Source organism: Phycomyces blakesleeanus, assembly GCF_001638985.1.
Source record: "Phycomyces blakesleeanus NRRL 1555(-) unplaced genomic scaffold PHYBLscaffold_32, whole genome shotgun sequence".
Lineage (NCBI taxonomy): Eukaryota > Fungi > Mucoromycota > Mucoromycetes > Mucorales > Phycomycetaceae > Phycomyces > Phycomyces blakesleeanus.
Genome location: NW_017265189.1, coordinates 299,097 through 322,856, shown reverse-complemented (window position 1 = coordinate 322,856; position 23,760 = coordinate 299,097). Strand labels below are relative to the sequence as shown.

At 36.3% G+C, this 23,760-nt stretch overlaps 6 protein-coding genes across 6 annotated transcripts; 2 read left to right on the top strand and 4 right to left on the bottom strand.

Moving 5' to 3' along the window:
* Nucleotides 1–2,311: 2,311 nt before the first annotated feature.
* On the top strand, nt 2,312–3,874 carry PHYBLDRAFT_156614 (hypothetical protein; the record flags this gene model as incomplete). The annotated part of the gene is made up of 8 exons (XM_018433501.1): nt 2,312–2,435; nt 2,512–2,544; nt 2,653–2,774; nt 2,847–2,977; nt 3,060–3,213; nt 3,300–3,362; nt 3,438–3,535; nt 3,640–3,874. 8 exons carry the CDS (start codon nt 2,312–2,314, stop codon nt 3,872–3,874), a joined length of 960 nt encoding a protein of 319 aa, XP_018285052.1.
* Nucleotides 3,875–4,920: 1,046 nt separating this feature from the next.
* PHYBLDRAFT_156613 (hypothetical protein) lies at nt 4,921–7,988 on the bottom strand (the record flags this gene model as incomplete). The annotated part of the gene is made up of 4 exons (XM_018433500.1): nt 4,921–4,938; nt 7,006–7,552; nt 7,682–7,849; nt 7,921–7,988. 4 exons carry the CDS (start codon nt 7,986–7,988, stop codon nt 4,921–4,923), a joined length of 801 nt encoding a protein of 266 aa, XP_018285051.1.
* A 684-nt stretch (nt 7,989–8,672) lies between these two features.
* Nucleotides 8,673–9,293, bottom strand: PHYBLDRAFT_174717 (hypothetical protein; the record flags this gene model as incomplete). Its single annotated transcript, XM_018437323.1, has 3 exons — nt 8,673–8,757; nt 8,786–9,025; nt 9,241–9,293. 3 exons carry the CDS (start codon nt 9,291–9,293, stop codon nt 8,673–8,675), a joined length of 378 nt encoding a protein of 125 aa, XP_018285050.1.
* A 5,101-nt stretch (nt 9,294–14,394) lies between these two features.
* Nucleotides 14,395–16,133, bottom strand: PHYBLDRAFT_174715 (hypothetical protein; the record flags this gene model as incomplete). Its single annotated transcript, XM_018437322.1, has 7 exons — nt 14,395–14,756; nt 14,972–15,289; nt 15,348–15,424; nt 15,495–15,532; nt 15,567–15,687; nt 15,749–15,785; nt 16,085–16,133. 7 exons carry the CDS (start codon nt 16,131–16,133, stop codon nt 14,395–14,397), a joined length of 1,002 nt encoding a protein of 333 aa, XP_018285049.1.
* Nucleotides 16,134–16,875: 742 nt separating this feature from the next.
* PHYBLDRAFT_57829 (hypothetical protein) lies at nt 16,876–18,887 on the bottom strand (the record flags this gene model as incomplete). The annotated part of the gene is made up of 3 exons (XM_018440257.1): nt 16,876–18,225; nt 18,363–18,536; nt 18,822–18,887. 3 exons carry the CDS (start codon nt 18,885–18,887, stop codon nt 16,876–16,878), a joined length of 1,590 nt encoding a protein of 529 aa, XP_018285048.1.
* Nucleotides 18,888–19,855: 968 nt separating this feature from the next.
* Nucleotides 19,856–21,258, top strand: PHYBLDRAFT_137112 (hypothetical protein; the record flags this gene model as incomplete). The annotated part of the gene is made up of 5 exons (XM_018429836.1): nt 19,856–20,161; nt 20,263–20,349; nt 20,483–20,772; nt 20,934–20,938; nt 20,990–21,258. Exons 1-5 carry the CDS (start codon nt 19,877–19,879, stop codon nt 21,256–21,258), a joined length of 936 nt encoding a protein of 311 aa, XP_018285047.1. The 5' UTR covers nt 19,856–19,876.
* Nucleotides 21,259–23,760: the final 2,502 nt, after the last annotated feature.

The following is a 23,760-nucleotide window of genomic DNA, read 5'->3' as shown; positions in this document are numbered from 1 at the left end:
CTCCCATTCCCTCCCTGCACTCACCCACCTTTGAGTTTGCGGAGACAAGCTGTCCTGGACAAACAAAAGAGCAACGTCTGCCTTATGTGAAGGAAGAGGTAAAGGATGCGCCCCGAATTAGCTCAGGCAATATCACAACTGTCAATTCGCGTTCTCGAAAGGCAAGCCAGTCTTTCATACCGCGCAGCCACCTTCAACACCACAACACGCCTACTGTTCAAACCCCTCCTGCCAAGCAGGTGGCGTCTAAAGCTGCACTATCACCCAAGAACTCCCTCGTTCGACCAATTTCTCGCATTGGATCTCGTGGAGGTGTATTAACTACTCAACGCAAAGCACCAGAGCCAACAACCCTGAATAGACTCCATACTGGCGGACGTTTACCCCCTACTAAAGCCACTGCACGAAATCATGCACTTCCAACCAACATGCCTAAGCAGCCGTGCATGCGTCCCCCGGTTGCTTCCAAGACTAAAAAAACAAGCCCCACGATTAAGGCCGAAATTAATCAGCCTGGTGTACCTACCGCTCCTACCGTTCCTAGCCGCATTCCTATCCGGCCTGCAGTTTCTGTACTTGACAAGAAAAACAACAGAACCTCACTTCGTCCTCAAAGTCGCTTACCCACTCGCACTAGTCCTCCACCATGCTAAAGTCTCTCACTCACTCACTCACTCACTCACTCACTCATATACACATCACCACATCACCACATCCCCTTCTTATTCACTGCATATCTTAATCATATTTCTTCTTGTTGATTCTCTCACTTTCTTTCCCTTCTTTGGCTTTCCTTGTATTTGTCTTTCTGCATGTGTGTTAAAATTATTTAAAGGATATTCTTCTGTACAAGCATGTGTCTATACCTTAATGTTTGTCTTTTGCAAATGAATATTATTTACATATATATATACTCTTCTTCCTTACGTATCGATAAAAAACGATACCAATTGTTGATATGGCTTAACATATATATTATATTTTGTAGCAAATAATTCAAAAGTAAACAATGGTAGCATAGACTGCGTTTTGCTTTATTCATTTGGACAAGACTTGAACGTAAATACTCATAGCTAATTATGGTTTATTTCTAAGAAGCATCTAAGAATATCCACGCATCTTATTTCGCACAATAATAGCCATATTATTGTAGATCACTTATTATTATCATCTATCAATAAACACTCTTGCATTTTATCTTTCATGGCCAAGTATTAAGTGGACCTTTTGAAATTACCAAAAAGCTGGTTATCCGCTACCTTTACTACCCAAAAATAAGGTATACATATAAGAGATACATAGCTTTACGTCTTTTATATATATATACTTTAAATAATAGGTATACAATATTGTACTTTAAAGCGGGATCTTTATCTTTAGTGTGATAATGTCTTCAGATAGATGTCAGGTACACATGTTTTGTCTGAATAAATCTGCAGACCAACAAAGACCAGCATATATTCTGCAGCAACTTTATCAGACAAACAACCTCTAGCTATGCATACAGCTGCACACAGATACAATTCTGTACTGTTCCTGTTGAGTTTAATTCATATATATATATATATACTCGTATTTTCCAAATTACAAAGAAAAGGCTAAAGGTTCACTGCCAACACCTATGAATATCTCAATGCACAGTAGTCTTTTTTTCTTTAAAGTAAAATAGGCCTGAATATATCTCAATATCACAGTTATAATACCACTTTTCATAATTACAGCTTGAGCTTAGGAGACATTTCAAAATATTTAAGAATAATATGTAAGATAAATCTTTCAAAAGGTTTCAACTTAGGGATGATTAAAGTTTTTAAGGCTTTTCGTCTGGCTATTTACTAAGGTTATCTGATATATTTATATATCCCTTTTTGATCATTACTCATTAAGAAGGAGCCTTACAAAATACATCTCTACCTTGAGTTTTCTCTGTAAATGTAATGAATCATAAGCAATTCATTAAATCATGAAAAGATCACGATTGTATTAAACACGATCCTGCAACATGCCTGATTGGCCATCGGTATTTCTCTCTCCCCGTTTCGCAGCCATTAGCTGCGTCATTTGTGACGGGCTGGTAAGACCTATCTGTCCGATCTGCGCTCTTTTAAAAAAAAGCGAGCGAGCAACTAAAGAAGTGAGGTTTGCTGAATAAACGTCACCAAGAGACGTTTTCTTTCATATAAAACCTTATTAAGCACCCATGGTAAGCCAATTTCGGTCGTAACTTGGCAACCTTCATTAAACACTCTAAATTTAGTTCAACGGAGAAGGATTTGACGATGAGAACCCATTTGGGGCCGCTTACTTTAACATGCGTAATCCTCTAGCTGGTATTTTGAACCCCAATAGAGGCTTTCTCGAACTATATCGATGCTATCCTATTGCAATGATGCAACACGGAAGCGAAAGAGAAAACGTCAATTATGGTGGAAAAAGTAAACTATATTTTTCTTATATATAAAAGCAATCCTTCAAACACACGATCATTAATAAACCAATGTGTGATTTTAGTCATTCTTCCGCAGTCAGCATTAGAGAAATTATGTAAGTCGAGTTTTTCTGTTTTTATTTATTTCTTAAAAGCATATAAAAAGTAGATATATGAGTAATAACAGAGAATTAATTTAATGCGTATGTTCTTATTACATCTAGCTCAGCTGAATATATCATATCCTATGCTTTTCCGTTTGAATAATGGGCAAGAGAAGAAGCATACACATGCAGGTGTACTTGAGTTTATCGCAGAGGAAGGACGAGCATATTTTCCACAATGGGTAGGCTATAGTGCTGATACTGGGACCTGCGAAGATTTATTTTTTTATCTTACACATAATTTAATTACGTAGATGATGGAATCTCTCAAGGTCGAACCTGGAAACCTTATCGAAGTTAAAAATATTACCCTCCCACTTGGATCTTTTGTGAAGATTCAACCTCAGTCGACAGACTTTTTAGATATCAGTGATCATAGAGCAGTGTAAATATAACGAAGGAAAAAAAATAGGTTAATTAATTAAATACAATGAATATATTTATTAATTATTAATTATCGATCATAGGCTTGAGAATGCTCTGCGCAACTTTTCAACACTGACGGCCGGAGATATGATTCAGATCAACTACAATAGTAAAGTATACGAAATTAAAGTACTGGAAGTCAAGCCTAATCACGAAGATCATGGTGGTATATCTATCGTTGAGACCGATTTGGAGGTAGACTAAGTCCCGAGTAGAAATTTTGGATAGGTTGTTGACGCTTTTATACTTTTACTTATATATGTATACGTAAAAATAAATAGGTCGATTTTGCGCCACCTGTTGGTTATGTTGAGCCAAGCAGACCTACACCTACACCTTCAATGGTAAATAAATAAATATATGATACATTGTGTTTTCGTGTATTTTGGCTAATTATGTACTTTGTATCGTGTTTGCAGAAGAGTCAGATGGTTATTGATGTTCCAGAAACACCAAAAAAAACCGAAACGTCTGCATTTAGTGGAAGCGGACAAAGTTTGAGAGGAAAAGGAAAAGAGTAAGTGTATGGTGTATGAGCCTGGGGTATTGTGGTAACAGCTTGGTATTGGTATTTTACAAGATGTTGATATACACTTCATTATTTTCCAACCAAAAAAAAAGACCAATAAGAACCGAAAATCCTATGGATGTGGATACAGACTTTGGAGAGGAAAGCCGATTTGATCCTAACGACGATGGACCGCTCAATCTTCCATTTGGCCAACTGTTCTTTGGGTACAAGGTTGTTCCTCCAAAGAGCACAGAAGAAGAAAGCGATGTCAAAAAGACACATGTATTTTCCGGATCAGGACAGACGTTAAGAACTAAGAAAGGGGGCTCAAGTAAACCAAAGTAGTTTCTGATATGAAATAAGGAGAGAGGGATAGGCTGTAAACAATACACCTATTTTTCTTTCTTAAAGTATTCTTTTATTTGTTTTTAATGAGCTATACGAGCCAAATGGCTATAACTAGAGAGTCCCCAAATGACCATAATTATCTTTCTTTTTTTCTTTTCATGAACATTCCTTTATAAACACCAATAAAGAAACAAAGCGTTTACAAGCTAGCTAATAATCTATATTCTTCTTTGGGGCTGGGTCTTCTTGAGACAGATGTTTTATTAGTAGCTTAACTTACTCTGAATCTACATATATACATTTATATTATATATTTACTATTATCCTAACGGATGTATCTATTCAAGAGGTGGCAGGTGCCAATCACCACCTCAATTATATCAATATTCCTTATGCAAGTCAACCAATTTTAAAGTACATGATTTTATCTTGATTTTTTTCTTAAAATTATTTCCTATTTCTTTCTCTGGAAATCCACCTAGTTCATACCTTTTGGTTACATCTTGCAAGATCTGCTGCTATTACTAAAAAACAATACTTTTCTAGAAAGTATGGAAGAATACGAAAGGTGGCTGAGAAATTTAGTCCTGGCCATGTTGCGTATGCTTATTTTCAGGTACCTTTATGGAGCTTTGGAATATATATACACAAAGAGTTTTATAGATTATGATATTGTAAGTCTCTCTTTTGACCTTTTGAATTTGGGGTTATGAAATACTGATGAGATTAATAGACTTGTGATCTAACGATCAATACGGGAGTAATTTTAGTGATAGTTTTATCTTAATGGTATGCGAAAGGCTTTTCATTATTTATTAACAAGACTGAGTTTATTGAAATATACCTTTTGGTAGTTTTGTAGAAGTGTCCAAATATGGTAGTATCATATGGCTTTACCGCTGACCCTCGTCACAAAATTCTATTTCTTTTTTTTTCCCCTTTTTAAAAAAAAAACTCGAGAAATATATTTAAATGACCGCCTAGATTGTGCGCTGGATTCGGCTCGGACTTTGTCGGACAGTATATATTTCGGCAGTGTTTCACTAGACTGCTTTTTTTTTCTTTTTACAAAAAGAAAGTTATCAATGTGAATGGAAGAAGTGTAATGACTAAAGCAATGATGCAGTGAATCTTGAGCAATAAAAGATAGCCGACAAGTCTGCTATAATGGCTGTATATACTACATTTAACTATATAGTTAAACTGTGAAATAACCGACTGAATTGTAGATGTTTTTGCCTCTATTTCTTTCTCTCTTTTCTGTCCTTACAACAACAACAACAACAAACTCATACTAATAAACCATGGGCCAAAGCCTAAAAGCCATAAAATTAATAAAGACTTATAATTCTATCTTTGAAAATTACTAATAATTGTAATAAAAGGTTGCTTGCATCGGCAGATTTTTGACATGTAACTAATTGTTGAGCTTATAAGACTCAGACTCTAATCAAGTGATAAGCAACGCGAAGTCTAATGATCCAATGGAGATCACCGTTAAACAGTATCTCGCCTTGTCAGTTTTGGGATGGTCAATAATAAGAAAACGATTCAACTAACCTATAAGATATACGATTATTTAAAGCAATTGAAATAATTGGTTAAGATGTTGCGAATACAGTAAGAACGGTAAATTTTGTCTCTGTGAGAAAATTGAATGTCCTAAACCAAAACATATATGTTACTTTCCAAAAAACAAATGCTATTAAGGACATTCAATTTTCTCAAAGTGACAAAAGTTACCATTCTTACTTTATATGTTTTTCTTTTGTGTAAGAAAGATAATGGCTGTTTAGGTTGGTCCTAAGAATAATAGTATTATTAAAAGAAGATGTCCCGAATTTCTATGGAATTGTTTTCCAAGTATAAGAATTAACATATAGATAATACGCTGCTGGTAAAAGTAGGTATTGTGGTGGCAATACAATAAAAGCTTGTTTCTGTTTAGTATATGGGAACCATGACGATTTACTTTTGATACTAAAGAGCTTGTATTTCAAAGAGGTATCGGAACTGAAATGTGTCCCCCGCATCTAAAATGGGGTTTGTATTGACATGTGGGAGTCCTTCCGAAATTGGCCGTGAAGTGTGATATAAAATGATGGGGGGTCAATACAGTGGCTGATGTTCTTCATTGCCCCCCTTTCCTTTGTTGTTGCAGGATCTTTTGTGCTCGCATTTGTTCCTGCTGGCCGCTCAATGCTCCTCTTAGTGCATAGTAATATTTGTGTCTATATCGACTCTCTTCGCAGTTAAAGTACCTCTCCACGCCTTATCTTTGCTGTCAGTTTATACACATGGCTGCCCTCTGGTCAAACCGTAGCAAGGCTCCCACCACAGTCTTTGTCGCCACACTCTCACCACGCCAAATTGCCACAAAAGCCCTCACCCTAGGCTGCAAGAAGCTCGATCGTGACGACCGTCGTAGAAAACCAAAATACAGCATTCGAGAGCGTCTCTTACTCTGTATAACAATAAGTAACGCAGAGGAAGTACTCAATAAACGCACTCGACGCACCAATCGAAGAGTAATGGATGCTGAGGAAGATCTAGAAGACTTAAAGCAACATGCGCCTTCACCAAAAGAACTTCATTCACCACTACGCTCGCTAGTTATCACAGAGCTTGAGCCAACCCAACCACAGCCACCACTACCTAATGTGGATGGCCCTGAACTTGCAGAGGTTGAAATCAAATTAGATCAAGCTCTTTTGCTTACAGAATACAAACTCATCCTGACCCCAACTATACCACCCGCACCTATTGCCAATCCAATCTTCTAATTCTTCATCGTGTATACTTTTTTTTGCCTTTGTCTTTCTTGCACTTACTCCATCACTCAATAACATACATACATTTCATAATATTCCCTCCCTTTTTTTTCATTTCATTCTCTGTTGTGTGTAGATCAGAATGTGGGGTACATTATGCAGTCACGTCATCGCATCCGTGGGTAAAAGAAAAAAGAAAAAAGAAAAATTCCATGTTAGATGTATATCATTCTAGTCTTCACTCGAATCATCGCTCAAGTCATCGTAAGATGCCAGCATCGACAATGCATTAGGAGCAGTTGCTGCAGTCGCTGCTGTTACTGTTTTTGGCTTTTCTTCCGTTTTCTTCTTTTTCACCACAAGCCCAAGACTATGTTTCTCAGTCTCCTTCTTTCGTTTAGCTTGCTGTGAGAATGATGATGCCTTAAATGAAGTCAGTGCCTTCGCTGCCTCAGACTGGTTGACAAGTGTAATTGCATCCGGCTCTATTGTATCTGACAGCTTTCGCACACGTTCACCATCCCCTGACTTGAAGTATGATATTGTGACTTCTTCATCCTCTTGTTCTTCTGCAGTCAGTCTTAACTGGATTTGCTCCCGATCTTCTTCTGAAAACTTATCCAATACGTCATCTACATCTACACGCTCACTTCGAGCATTTCTTGTTCGGATTTCATCTAGAGCATCCATAATTTCCATTTCTCTTTTTGAGTCCAGTGTTCGATTCTCTAGCGCCTGCATTGGATCTTCTCTTTCCTCTTCTTCTTCATCGACACCTCCCTTATCATCCTCTCCGCCCTCTCCACGCCATGGCTCGAAGTTACGACTTGCACCATTCTCTGCAAGATAATCGGTATTCTTTGGATCTGTTTTGAACGTAATTTCAGCCGAGCAACGGGGACATCTACCCAAAAAAAAAAATAGAAAAAATTATACACATTAGAATTATTTTATATGCGAGCTTTCTCTTTCTCTCTCTGTGTGTATGTATGTGAATCTATGTATGCGCAGTACATTACACTCAAACACTCACCTAATGTAAAATCGAAAGATTTTGATGCCAAGATATGCTTCGCCCTCGACAGTTTCTTTTCTTGCATTGAATTTCTTTCCTTTGTAAATGTACTCGCCACAGCTCTCACATCGCATGGAGAAAGGGGCCATCAGTCTAACCTTGTGCTGAAGATCCTTTGGCTTCTTCCTGAAGTCATTAATCAGTCTAATGCCCTTTTTCTTTTTTCTTTATTCATCTCATAATACTCGATTACTTACTGCCTTGGGATCTGCGAAGGATCGAAATTAGGTGGGAAATACTTGTTGAGGACCTTTCGCTCAGACATGATGTAGACTGTAGACAAGGGAATCTTTCATTTTCCAAAGACGCTCTCTTTGTCTTCGTCAATAACAAGTCACATAGGTCAGTTTAAACGATTACTATTTGCTTATTTTGCACTATGATAGAGAAAGAGAGATAGAGAGAAAGTATGTGTGTCTATGTGGAGATATATATATATATATATATATATATATTTGAAAACAATTATATGTATTATCTTTATTTTTCTTTAACCAATTTTAATATGTCAGTTTATTCATACACTATGGTAAAAAAAAAAGGGTGATTTTCATAAGAGATTTTTGCAAGATATACCTCTAAGCACAACCCGGGGAACATAAAAAAATACACCCTAAACACCCATTTTCCCTCATAGTAGTAGCACATTATTTAAGCTTGAAATTGAGGTGAGTTAGGATTTTCTTTAGATCAGTTAAGATTTGGTTGTAGACAGAGTGATAAAAAAAATTAGTCGCTGTTAGCCTTTAGGTAAATAAGGATTAATTTGTAGACTATTTACATGTACAGATCTAAATAGCTTATACGGAAAACCGTGTTCGATACGACGATATATATATATTATTTCAACGACTCTTTGTAAAGGTTGCTTGTTGTCCTTGCTCATTTACTCCCTGCTTTGTAATGCCAAAGATACTTTTTTTTATTGCATTTACATCACGCTATCGTACTATTCCCGATCTCTGGGGAACGAGTAAAGGGTAGAGCATATTAATAGCATGAGTAAAGTTAGCTTCTTTGCGAGGATGTCAAAGCTATATTAAATAACAGTAAGATATTAACACAAAACTAAAATATATATGAGATGCTACCTTGGAAGGGCGAATCTCGTCTACTGTTACCAACAGTAGATCTTCACAATTTTGTCTGTATTTCAATTGTTGGTAAATGACACCAGCTACGCATGTTCGATGATAGCGAAAAGATATAGCATCCTTCCCAAACATGCCGCTACGAAAGCAAATGGTACGCAGCTTGGTCTTGTCATAAGTTGACATAGAGGATATACAGCGCCTTCTATTACTGTTTATGTATTAGAAGGTATTATAATAATTGGTAGATCTATAAGTATCACCCTTTTTCTGCATTAGCAAAATTAGTAGCAGAAGCAGAAGCAGCAATTGATCTTGTCTTCCTCTTCTATGTTTTCTCTCTCTTGCTTTTCTTGGTATTATTACAATTGGTCTTACTCTATTTTTCCCTATATTAATAAGAATGCTGGCCGTCAATTTTCTTACTCGTAGAACATCTTGATAAATATTCTGTCTGGATTCTGCAGTAGAGAAGCCATTGAAGTAGAGTATCCTTCGTGGATTTAGTAGCATGTAGGGTTAATAGTGTAGGTATGCTAATAAACTAGCATCCTTTGCAGTGGGAAGATTAAAAAAATCATTTCTCACTTTACTAGCCTAAATTCTCCTCCTCCTTCCTCTTCAAAGCTGCTTTGTTGTATTTACTATTAACCTTATTTTATTTAGGCAAATAAAATAAGCATTTCTTATTATTATTATAATAGTAAATTTATACCACTTGTTTCAATACTTCTATTGTCTTTTTCCTAATTTTATACCATTTAAAAATAATATAAAAATAGATAGATAATAATAATAATAATAATAATAATTGAACAATAAATATATATATAATTGAAATAATAAAGACGTGTATCACACTTCAACCTAATCCCAAAGGAATAGCTCTATATCATTTATTAATCAATGATTGAATAATATCTGTTTCCATTTATTGGGTGAAGAATACTGTATAATGGCAGCGACGTCACCAATTAGGGCAATAGTTGCGCATCCCTCCGCTATCTTATTCGAGAAAACCGAAGCTTATTGACATCTTGGTTCACCGACTCTTCAATATTCGACATCATGGCTACTGCTGCGAGCTTTGGAAATTCATATTCGACGAGATCAAATACAATTGAAGTACCTCTTCAACATGAGCAAGTGTTAGAAGTTGTATGCAATGACTTGCCTAGTAATCCAATCGAGCTCACTGACATCTTTGGGCAAGAAGGTGTCGCCTTGCCATACTACAGAATGCTTGCTGTATGAAACGCCAATAAATATTTATACCCTTCTCTTCTCTTTCTCTCTCTCTTATTTTCTTTCTTTCTTTATTTCATACATTTTCCTTCGCCATTCTTTCCTTTTTCTACTCATCCTTCTCTCCGCATCGCTGATTCTCATTTTCGAAATCATCTATAGATCGAATATTATGAACAAAACAAGATCGAGCAAGCAATCTCTGTGATTCAGGCAGCTCTTACCACAGGTAAACACCTTGCTGGCCGCTTGTATTCCAACGCGATATATATATGTATATAGATGTATAGATTTCATCTCATCCTCAACAACGTAGCCAGCCGTTCCCCACACACACAGCCTCGCCAGAAGCTTCCTCTCCTGACACTTATTGCCACACTCAACATGCGATTGGCAAGAAAAGCCGACGGTAGCGAAAAACAGAAATATATGAGTGAAGCAACCCAATTCATCAACGAAGCCGATCGGATCCATAACCAGTACGAGCAAACCTTTGTTGTAAAAGGAAACTACCATCTCCTTCGTCGCGATATCAGCGAAGCATCGCGTGTATTCTCCATGTTGCTCGACAAAAGACCAAACTGCATTCCTGCATTACTTGGACAAGCCAAGATTCACTACCACATCAAGAATTACAAACAGGCATTAAAGATTTATCAGACAGCGCTAATGTACTCTCGCGGGAAATTTGCAAATGTCGAGATTCGTTTGGGTATCGCCCAATGCTTTGGGCAGTTAGGCATGTATGATGAAGCCAAGGTTGCTTTACGACGCACTATTGAATTGGTAAGACAGTCAGTTTTCTGAATTGATCTAGATGTATATGCAGGTTAAAAATAATAATAATTCATATTAATATTAATATAACATAATAATGTATATTCAAATTTTTGGGTAAATATCTAGAGTGAAAAACCCAATCCTACAGCATTGATTATGCTCGCTATCATTGAATTGAACGAGTCCAAGAAACATGAACATGGAGCTTTACAACAAGAAACCTCGCTGAGAAACGGTCTTCAATACATGCAGCAGGCTCACAAGTCTGACAAAAAACATCCTGTTGTACTCAATATGCTCGCAAACCACTTCTTTTTAACACGCGACTTTGAAAAGGTACAAACCGAAATAATAATAATAGTAATAATAGCAATAATAAGCATGGAAAATAGAAGAAGAAATAGCAATAGCAATAGTAACAATAATTTTAACTTTTTCTCTTGTTTAATGTGTTCAATAGACAGTCAAATCTGCTTCCAAGGCAATGGGGAATGCATCTAACAATGTGATCAAAGCAGAATCTTCTTATCAAATTGCTAGAGCACATCATCAAATGGTATTTTGTTTTGTTTCTTTCTTTTGTTTTAGGGGGGTTTTAGGGAATGTTATTGGAGGCTGTTAGAGTTTGTATTTATATATTAAAGTGCTTAGGAAGAATACAACGATGCATTCAAATTCTATCGCCAATGTCTTGAACTCAATCCAGATCATATACTTGGACAATATGGACTGGGTCAGATGCATTTGAAGAGAGGTAATATAGGCCAGGAAACTATTCTTATAATATATATATATATATATGTACTTATCTATATTTTTCAGGCGAATACGATCTTGCTATTCAGCTTTACGAAAAGTTATATGAAACTGAACCCCAGTGCGTTGAAGTGATGAAGGTAGAATTAGTAAACATAACAATAATAATAGCAGCGATATATATATATATATATATTTAAAAAAAAAGATGTTTTACTTAAGAAGGAAAGAGAAAAGAGAAAATCTAAAAAGCTTAATGGGTTATAGGTACTTGGATCATTATATGCTATGGAAGGCAAGAAACCCCAGGCATTAGCACTTTTCAACAAGGCATTGGAAAATGACGATAGTGATGCATCACTTGCTATTGAGATGGCTCAATTACATGATGACACTGACAGTGCGCGCGCATTAAAGTGTAAGCCAAAAACTAATCTAGCTTATAAATAAAAATGCTAATTGTATGTACATATGTTTTTTTTGTAGATTATGAGCAAGCCCTTACTTTGCTTGATAATGAAGCTAATAAAGAAAAGGGGGTCTCGAGCCATAAAGTGGAAGTTTTGAATAATATTGCAGCAATGCACCACACCCTTGGTAAAATATCAGTCATGTTTAGTAGTAGTAGTAGTAGTAGTAGTAGTAGTGTTATTGCTAATAAATAGAATGTATAATTCTAACAATAATTCATTTTTAGGCCATTTGGATGATGCTCAACGTTATTACGGTCTAGCTATCCAAGAATCTGAGACAATCTCAAATGCCGAGGATTCCAGCATAGACAGCAAGGAATATGCCGCAGGAATGAGATTGACAATTACTTACAACCTTGCTAGACTATATGAAGAACGTATGGATACTGACAAAGCATCTGCAATCTACAAAAAGATTACAAAAGAATATCCTACTTATAATGATGGTAAGATTATATATATATATATATATGGGGTATATAATGTTGATTTAAAACAAAAAACAAAAAACTAAATACAATCTTGAATCTTTTTTTTTATATAAAAAACAAATTAGCCCACTTACGCCTGGGTGCTATTGAACAGGCCTTGGGACGCGCTACAGATGCCCAAGAACATTATAAAGAAGTATTTGATACTGATCCCAATGATGCCGTTGGATGGATTATGATTGGACAGGCACAGGCCACAATCAACGAGAAGCTCTGTAAACGATCTTTTGAAAAGGTGCTCAAAGTTTGTGATAGAGATGACATTTATACACATATTGCTCTTGGAAACTTCCACGCAAATGCAGCCAGAGAGATGAAAACCGATAAAGTTCGCAACCAGGTATATAATAATTTATTCATTCTTTTTTTTTTAAAAAAAAACAGAAATATTAAGATATTTTATCTTTAGCGCATTGAATCATACAAGTTAGCTGTCAACTTTTACCAGCAGGCATTAAAGAGAGATCCTCAAAATGCATATGCTACAAATGGACTTGCTATAACTTTGGCAGAAAATGGCCATCTTGAGCATGCCAAGGATATTTTCATTCAAGTACGCGAGGCTACTGTTAATAACCCATGTGTCTGGGTCAATCTTGCGCACGCATTTGTAGAGTTAAAACAATACAAACAAGCTATTGTTATGGTAAGTCATATACATATAATTGATTTTTCGCATTTATCCCAAGATTAATGTTCTTGCTCATACACTATATTATATTATAATTATTATTTTTGTATGAAACAATAGTATGAAAACACTTCCAAGAAATTCTTCAACAACACAGATGCCAATCTCCTCCTTTGTCTCGCACGGGCTCAATACATCTATGCAAAAGCCGAGAAAGATCCCGAAGTTGTCTTTAATTCTCTCCAAAACACCCAAAAGGCTCTTCACATCGCTCCGTCTGACAAATCGACACTGTACAACATTGCGCTAGTTCAGCAACTGTACGCACAGCTGATTTCCGAACTTTCCAAAGACCAACGCACATCGCGTGAGATGCGCCGTGCGATGAATGGACTGGACAGCAGTCAAAGTATTTTCAGAATGCTCATCCAAGTTCCAGCCGAAGAGTTTGTTCTTTATGATCGCAAGATTACCGGCCAGCGTGAGCGTTATGGAGAGACTCTGCGTACACAGTTGGAACGTAAGTTGTTGGAGCAGATCCAATATGAAGAAGACAAGCAGCGCAAGATGGACGAGGTCCGAACCAAGCGTGATCAGGAGCATGCTAAGAAGATGGCAGAAGAAGAGCAGAAGCAGCGGAATGAGGCTCGCGAGAAGATCAGAATAGAAGAGGAGCGACAGGCACTGATGCGACGTGTGCGAGAAGAGAATATGCAAATGGCAGCAAGAGAACAGGATGAGGATGATGCTGAAGTAGAGAGAAAGTCGAAGAAGCGTGTACGAAAGAGAAAGGAGATTAATGAGGACGAAGATGAGGATGAGATTCCAAGAGGATCTGATGAAGACAGGATGCGTAGATTATCGGATGATGAAGATGAAAGTGATAAGAAACAGAAAGATCGAAAGGTGAGTCTAGTGAGAAGTTTAAAGATCTTTAACTCATGCATATAATTTTCTTTTATATATAGCGATTTCGAAGCAAGCGAGTTATTGATGATTCGGATGATGATGAATAAGCATTGTATCTTAAAGCCAGAATAGATCTTGCTTTGTTTCTTGAGTATTAAAAAATAAATATATATATATAATAATATTAAGACAAAAAGGACCATGTATTTTTATTTGATTCAATTGAATTGAATTCATATAATCCTGATTTTTTATTATTATTGTTTTTTGCTATGATTATAATTCTTTAATTGAACTAATGCATTGATGCCACTTGTATCAATGTCCTATACAGAGCTTTGCTCAATAGCTGTCTGACGTAAAGAGGTAGACATGAAAATATAAATAAAAGGGCATATTGACTGCTAGGGACGGCAATGATTGGATTATCGCATTCAATTCCAACCTTCACTTTTGTAGAGAATGCCTCCAGAGTTGGATAAAACCAACTTAATAAAGGTGTCCACAATGGAGTATTGCCTGATATATCCCCGGCCAAGATGGCATTGAAATGAAAATCATGGATTTTTCCAATAGTTCGTATGTCACACGCGTAGTTTGCCATGATTGTCGAATATACATCACAGCAATGAAGAGATCCAACATAGCTGACAAAGTCTGTATAGTAGCAGAAGCAATTAGAGCAATATCTTTATATTTTAGGACTTTGGGAGGTGATGCTTATGTTACTTTCCTGGAGTAGGTAGAATTACTTGATATATAAAATTAAATGAAATTAGCTTTTTTTTTATCATTATTATTATTTCTTTCTGTATTTAATATTTTCAATATAAAAGATATTTGTTTTCTTTGAATAATATTAAAATTAATACCTGATATCTGGGCACCCTTGCCATGTTCTTTAACACTTGAAAACATCAGGTTTACGACACACAACGCGTCATACATTATCTTGGTTGGCAACACCTTTTGACGGTGTAGTAAATCAGCACTTAAGTAAGAGCCATCCACGACATCAAGAATGACCAAATCGACAGACCACTGGGACAGTTTGGATTTGAAGAAGTCTGATACGGCTTCCTTGTCAGTAATGTCGACTATTTGTGTCATGACTGATGGACTACCAAGAGCGTGACATTTTTGTGCGATTCGATCGAGTTGATTGATTCCAAAGTGATAGGCAGAATATTCTGATATGATTTTTGTTTTTTTTTGTTAGGCATATGGAGTAATAATGTATTCGTCTACCTTGTCTGTATCCGACCAGAATCAAGGAAGAATTGTTTCTTGAGTATTCATAAGCAAGTGCTTCTGCTAATGCTTGGCTAAATAGATCGAAAACAAAGCCAAAGTATCAGACAACACGAGATAACTGCAATATAGATATATCTTTACTTTGCTCCAAAGATGGCTATTACAGATGGAACCATTGGCTTTTTTGGGTATAGTATTTTGATAGCTAGTGACTTTAGACAACTCAGAACCGTTAATGGTAGACATGCACAGTTGAGACTGATTACAAGCAGACAGGTGCTTATATTGATTAGCGTGTAAAGCAATAAGGCGAGTTTCATTTATGAGAAAATATCTAAATATATAAAGAACAGAACAAGATAAATATATAGATAATTATTAGATATATAAATTACCTCGATTTGCTTTCTTTAACTGATAATTGACCATTATCTTTATACTATATAAAAATAGAAAGAATAATACAATAAATTCTTATTTTAGATTGCATCCTAAAAAGATATCTACATAAATAAATAAATAAATAAATAAATATAAATATATTACATATAGCAGCAACAGAAGCTGTAATAAGATAGAAAATATATACAAGTCGTTCAAACTAGACACATAGCTAAAGTATTAATATTTCTCGCTGGCATGTTTTTTTTAATAATAATAAAAAAAAAAGAGTACAAAGAGGGGGTAGTCAGTTCTTATAAACAATAGATAAATAAAATAATAAATTTTACCTGGAATTTGTATAGTACCTATCTTTATATAGAATCTTTGCTGACACATTATGATGATTTGCTAAAAAGGATATTGTATATATATGTGTGTGTGTATATATGTTGAAAAGAAAACAATAAGGAAGATGGGTACAAATGGGAGTTTAAACAAAACTCTATAATACTATGATTCATTTGCACATGCTCAAGGAATTAAAGTCTGGATTATTACTACTATTACTATCTATTTAGCTATCTATGTCATCATTGAAATATCAACTTTACAAAAAGGTATCGTCATCATGATCCATCACATCAGATTTTAAATGTATAATTAATAATCCAAAAAAAAAATATATTTTAAGCTAAAAAAAAAATTCCAAAGAGATAGTTGGGTAGAGAGCGAAGGAGGGAGGGAGGGTTTATAGTTTATGCCTTCAAGCCTTTTTGGCGTTTTTTTTTTCTTTTTGCTTTTAATTTACCAATCGTGTTTCACACACTAAATACATACTCTACGTGCACACAATGGGTACACAGATCCGCAGCATACATCTCTGTACACCTTTTATTGTGTATATATATATTAGTGTACACTTAAAAAAAAACAATACTAAGAGTACTATGCGCATAAAATCAATTGAATAAAAACTCGTGGCATTATAAGCAACATGATTAAATTCAATAGTTGTGTGTTTGTATGTGTGAAAGAGAGATAGAAAGAATGGACACATGTACTTATTTATTTATTTTTATTATTATTTTTTACAGTTGTTTGAGTTTATTAAACTTGTGAAAAAAAAAACATTAAGAATTTACAAGAAGGTCTTGACGTGGGTCTCGCAGATGTTGCGGAGCTTGGCATCCAACTCCTTGGAGATAACACCCTTGGTGCGGATCTCATCGAGCTCGGCCTGGTGCTGGGTCTTGACGTAGCTGACAAAGTCCTTCTCCCAGTCGACAACCTTACCGACGGGCAACTTATCGAGGAAACCGTTGACACCGGCAAAGACAATGGGGACCTGGACCTCAATGGAGAGAGGAGTGTACTGGGGCTGCTTGAGGAGCTCAGTGAGACGAGCACCACGGTTGAGCAAGAACTGGGTGGAGGCATCGAGATCGGAACCGAACTGGGCAAAGGCAGCAACTTCACGGTACTGGGCCAAGAAAAGCTTGAGAGAACCAGCGACCTGCTTCATGGCCTTGGTCTGGGCAGCAGAACCGACACGGGAGACGGAAAGACCGACGTTAATGGCGGGACGGACACCCTTGAAGAAGAGCTCGGCTTCCAAGAAAATCTGTCCATCAGTGATGGAAATGACGTTGGTAGGAATGTAGGCAGACACATCACCACCCTGGGTCTCAATGATGGGAAGGGCGGTCATGGAACCGTAACCGAAAGCCTTGTTCATCTTGGCGGCACGCTCCAAAAGACGGGAGTGGAGGTAGAAGACATCACCGGGGTAGGCCTCACGACCGGGGGGACGACGAAGCAAGAGGGACATCTGACGGTAGGCAACAGCCTGCTTGGACAAATCATCATAAATAATAAGAGAGTGGCGACCGTTGTCACGGAACCATTCACCAAAGGCAGCACCAGAGAAGGGAGCGAGGTACTGGAGAGGGGCGGCCTCAGAGGCAGTGGCAGCAACGACGATGGTGTACTTCATGGCGTCGTTCTCCTCGAGGGTACGGACCAACTGGGCAACAGTGGAACGCTTCTGGCCTACGGCAACGTAGATGCAGTAAAGCTTCTTCGACTCATCGGAGCCGTTGTTCCAGTTCTTCTGGTTAAGAATGGTGTCAAGAGCGACAGCAGTCTTACCGGTCTGACGATCACCAATGATCAACTCACGCTGACCACGACCGATGGGAACCATGGAATCAACAGACTTGATACCAGTCTGCATAGGCTCGTTGACAGAGTGACGGGGCAAAATACCGGGAGCCTTGACCTGGACACGCGAACGGCCAACGGTCTCAAGGGGACCCTTACCATCAATGGGGTTACCGAGGGCATCGACAACACGACCCAAGATACCAGGACCAACGGGAACGTCGACAATGGCACCAGTACGCTTGACGGTATCACCTTCCTTGATCAAGCGATCGTTACCAAAGACGACAATACCGACGTTGTCAGCTTCCAAGTTGAGGGCCATACCCTAAAAGATTATGAATTAATTACAAGGTTAATATTTATATTTAGCATATATGTGTGCACAATAGTTGTGCTTTCTTTTCTCTTCTCTTCTATTTTATTTTATTTTATTTTATTTTTATAATTAATTTAATTATTTACCTTAAGACCGCTGGAGAACTCAACCATCTCTTCGGCCTGAACGTTCTTCAAACCATAGACACGGGCAATACCGTCACCAATGGACAAGACGCGACCAGTCTCCTGGAGGTCAGCCTCGGCAGAAGCACCGAGAATGCGCTGTTCGAGGATAGAAGAAACCTCGGCGGTAGAGGGCTTGGAGGAGGCAAAGCGGGCAGCGACAGTGGCGGCACCGACATTGACGCGGATCTGTGAGGTCGGTAGCAATGGAGGGAAGAGGTACCAAGCAAACAAACAAAAAAAATGAGAAAAAAGAAGGCCAGTTCAAGATATAGATATATTTATAACGGTCGTGGAATGTACACAAGAAAGCCTCTTTGCTTCTTTGGTTTTTGTATTGTATTATCTATAGTGTGTCGTGGTCGTTGGGTCGTTTATGCTACGTCTAGGAACGAATGAAGATTGCGTGAAATTACTCACAGCGGGAGTGGCCTTGGAAAAGACAGCAAGTGCGGGGCGTGCGACGCGAGCAGCGTTTCTCAACATTATGAACAGGTGTCGCAAAGGGGGAGGTAAATGGAGAGGGGTTAGTATATAGGGTGAGTTTGGTGGAGAGGTTGCCGGCGGATGTTTTTTCAAAGGTAGTCCAAAAAAAAAGTGATCGGCCGGGGATGTTTACTAAGTGACTGCTATCCGGCCCCCCGGCCTGCATGTAATCTCTCTTTCTCTCTTGACCAAAAAAAAAAAACCTTCAATCCTAATCATTCCCCAACCCCTCTCTTTAACCCCCTGCGTGAAACAAGCTGTCAGAAAAGCCAGAGACCACATATATAAAAAATAACATAAGATACATAATAGAAATAATATATATGTGTGTGTGTGTATGATATATATAATTCCTGTGGTTTTATTGTATTTAATATTGGCATTTTTCTTTTGTACCAGCTTGAATTACTTTAGTATAATTCATTGATATACTTATTCTCTTGTGCATTACATTCTATAACTGTATTATACATAGGCAAAATAAATAGCAATGATAATAAAATTGGGCCAAAATGAATCAAAATGAACTGAATTGAACTGAATTGAACTGAATTGAACTGAATTGACCTGAATTGACCTGAATTGAATTGAATTCATAATAAAATATAAAATAACCAAAAAGTTAAGTTTACCCCGAGCAATTATTACGAAGCTATGATCTTTCATCAGGTTTAGCGGACATACGGGAAATCTTATTGTCCCTTCCCCTCCTGTGAACCCGCACATCCGGCCAATGGATTTTTATTTTGTTTTTATTTTGAGTTTTTTTTTTGTTTTTTTTTTTTTTTGGTTCTTGTTTGGCAAACCGTCTTGTCAAACAAAAGAGGGCTAGATTGCCAGCTATAGTAAATAAAAGGATATAATTTACCCGGAAAGACTTTTTTTTTTTTCTATATTTCAATCGCTTATTTCTCATAATTTTTTTTTCTGCATCTTTTACTTCTACTTTTCACTTTCTATTTTATTGTAAACCACTTGAAATTCAAACGATGAACATCTTTCGCTCAAAGGCTGTTACAACTACACCCGAGAAGGTCCCAGTTGAAAACAAGGGTCCTGTAACTCACACACCAATTCTTTCACCTCCTGGCGAATATACTCCTGTGACCCCCCCTCCTCTTGATGAAACCCAAGTGAAGAAGTTGGGCGATTTGCGTGCCTACTTTATCAAAAACATGCTGCCCGAGTCAGACTCCTACTATCCCAATGAGAAGGGATTTCTGACAGATGCTACATTGAAGCGCTATTTGCGTGCTCGCAAGTGGGATTTTGAGGTAAGGTGTCACAATAACTGCAAATGCTTATATGTGTTTTTTTTTCACTTTTTAAAGTATAATAAAAAAAATTAAATACTAATTTATTTTGATTTATATAGGCTGCAAAGAATATGCTCGACAACACTGTAAAGTGGCGCCGTGGATATAAGCCAGACCTCTTGGACCCAGATTATATCAGACCTGAGGTGAGTAATTTTTCTTTCTTTCTTTCTTTCTTTCTTTGAAACAATATATGTATATATTCTGTATTTTGTTCTACCCATGTGTTTTGGCCACGCGACTATATAAATTAATAAATATATATATATATATGTATAGGCTGAGACTGGCAAGATGTATTTCAATGGCTTCGATAAATGTGGCCGTCCTGTCTGGATTATGCGCCCTAGACTCGAGAATTCAAAGGACGCAGAACGACAAATCAAACATGTTGTTTACAGCTTGGAACGTGGGATTCGTCTTATGCCTGACATGGTCGAGAACATCGCGATCGTTGTAGACTTTAAGGATTCTTCTGCTTCACACAACCCAAGCGTTGCAACATGCAAGAAATTCTTGGATATTCTTGGCAATCATTACCCAGAAAGATTAGGTAAATTCTTTATTAAGTAAAATACAGTCAATTGATCATTGTGGCTTCAACTTTTAACCTTTTCTTTCTGTTTTTTAAATATTTTTTTTGGTTAACTCAGGCATTGCATTTGTTGTGAAATGTAAGTATTATATAATAATTATATATGTATATTATATATTGTACTATAATTATTAGTAATGGTGACTAATACAATCGCAATTCTATTGTATTCTTCTTCCATGACATTGTAGCACCCTGGTTCTTCTTTGCCACCTTCAAGTTAATCTCACCCTTTATGGACCCTATTACAAAGCAAAAGATCAAATTCGTGTACGACAGAGAAGGCAAAACCGATACCAAGGGCACCACCAACGAATGGGTTCATCTGAAGGATTACATTTCCTCTAACCAGCTCGAAACAGATTTTGGAGGAGAATACCACTTCTCATACGAAGTTGAGCCATACTGGAATGCTCTCCTTGATAAGACAGGCCGGCCCTATAAGGTGATCGAATACTAAGAGACAAAGAAAGAAGAAGAAAGGAAGAAGCATACGCTACACACGCACATATACTCGTACATTACATTACATTACATTACATTACATTACATTACATACATTACATACACTACACAAATACACAAATACAATCGCAAGTACAACCACCACAGCCACATGTACAAGTACAAGCAAGTGCACACACCGCTCTCTCTCTCTTTTCTATTACACACATATTATCCTGGCATTACACGTGTTACCCTTTTTTTGTTACTATTATGATGTACATATTGCCTACACAAGTGCTTCAACGAACCTCTTTCTAGGTCCAAGCCAAGTGCTTTTTCATATTTTCTTAGACCTTGCATCTTTCTATTTTCTTTATCCTTTATCCCTTATCCTCCTCTTTTTATCAAATTTTTACATATTTCATTCATTCATTCACAAACGAACAAACAATATGTATATATAATTATATATAAAAAAATATTATTTATCTATTTATTTTCTCTCTTTTTATTTTATTTGTTTCAAAAATAATAATAAATATATATATATACAAAAAATCTGTTGCTATCAAAATGACCATAAGGATTAGGAATTTAACAAGGATATATTTATTTGTTAAAAAATAATAATAATTAACTGAAGATCTTTTTTTTTATTTTTTGAAACATGATCTTACCATATGTCATCTAGTTGTTTTTAATTTTAATATATAATTTAATTTATATACATAATTTATGCATAAAAATTTAATCCTTACCTTACTTTAAAATAAATAAATAAATGTAAAATGTTCATTTTGGTTTACATTTTGATTTGTCTTTTGAACGGAAGTTCTTTATCAAACAAAAACGTAGTTATTAGGGGTCAGCATTTGTGAATAGTCGTCGTAGTTAGACAAAAGGTGAAGTTGAAGAGATATGAAAATACGTCGCTGTGATTGGCTTATATCATAAAAATGATAGGTATTAGTTCTTTTCATCAATGTTATCAATAAAAATACTAATATTATTAGCATTCATTATGCTTTCTAACATTACACTGACATACTACTGGTGTAGTTAATAGGATACAGTATTCTGCATTATTTTATATAAAAGTTCACCAAGATTTAATCTTTTTATATATATTTTTTGTAGGCCATCATTCGCAAATGAGTCTGATTGGCTAGACAAAAACTTCACCTTTTGTCTAACTTTGACAATTATTCACGAATGATAACTCATTATTATTTAAACAAATCAATTGGAAACTAATAAATCGAATACTACAAAATCAATGAAGATCGATACAAAAAAATTTCTTTAGAAATCCGGGCGATCTGTTTATGGATCCATAATATACAGCAATACTAGACAATGATAATGATGATCAACATCATGTAGCAAGTGCAAGCAAGCAAAGCAAACAAGGCTAGCGATAAACTTATCAGTAGCATTTTGCAGCATGTCTTTTATATATATATATATATATTTCTGATGCCGATCATAGTTCCTCCACAGGATGATCCATTTAGCCATGTAAAAAGTGCGAGAGATCTTCTGGAAAGTCAGCTCTCTTGACTTTATCTGATTTTCCGTACCTTGCGCGCGTGTATGTGTGTGTGCATGAGTCGTACGAAGGCTAATTATGTGTGTACTGGGCATTAACTTGTAGGATCTTCTAAAATAAAATAAATAAATAAAAAGAACTTCTCTCTCCTTCAAGACGAAATATCTTGAGCTGCTTTTCTTTCCTTTTCTTTTTTTTTTGTTCTCTTACTGCAAATTCTACCCTAACAACGTACCCAGTCGTGTTTTAGTAAACCATTTTTCATGAATGCTAGTTTGAGTGAAACAATATATATGTGTGTGTATGTGTGTGTGTGTGTGTGTGTGTGTGTGTAAGTTTTGGTATCAAAGACCTCAAATATCTAATCTGATCTGAAGTAAGGTATATGGGACATCACATTGTTGTCATAGCAACTTATTACAATATTACCATAGCAGCATATTATAATATCACCATAGAAACATAACATCATAACACGCGTCCCTTCAGCTCAATAGTAAAACTAATTGATCTGATCACCTAAATAAATAATATATATATATCTCCTTATTATTTGTGGGTGAAATAAGTTGCCGGAATTACGGCAAGTTTAGTCCACAAATAAAAAATCAAAGATTTAATTTTAACCTTTTTGGATTTGAATATGTTTTTTATTTTATTTTCTTGGTTACATGCGGTCAATTTTTAGCCTCAACTTTTCCCTGATTTATTTTTTTCTGTAACAATAATAACCAAAAACAATAAATAAGAATAAATAAGAAGAAATAGAAGAAAAGAAGAAAAGAAGAAAAAAGAAGAGAGAAGTATGAGAATACAGTATCGTAACTTGAAACAAAATTAAATTACATAAAATTTACAAACGCACATGGTCATTATTCAAAAAGCAATTACTCCACGCATAATGTAGCCAGCAGCTGTAAATTTTGTAGGAACAAAGGTTGAGATATTTATTTAAAATAAATAAAT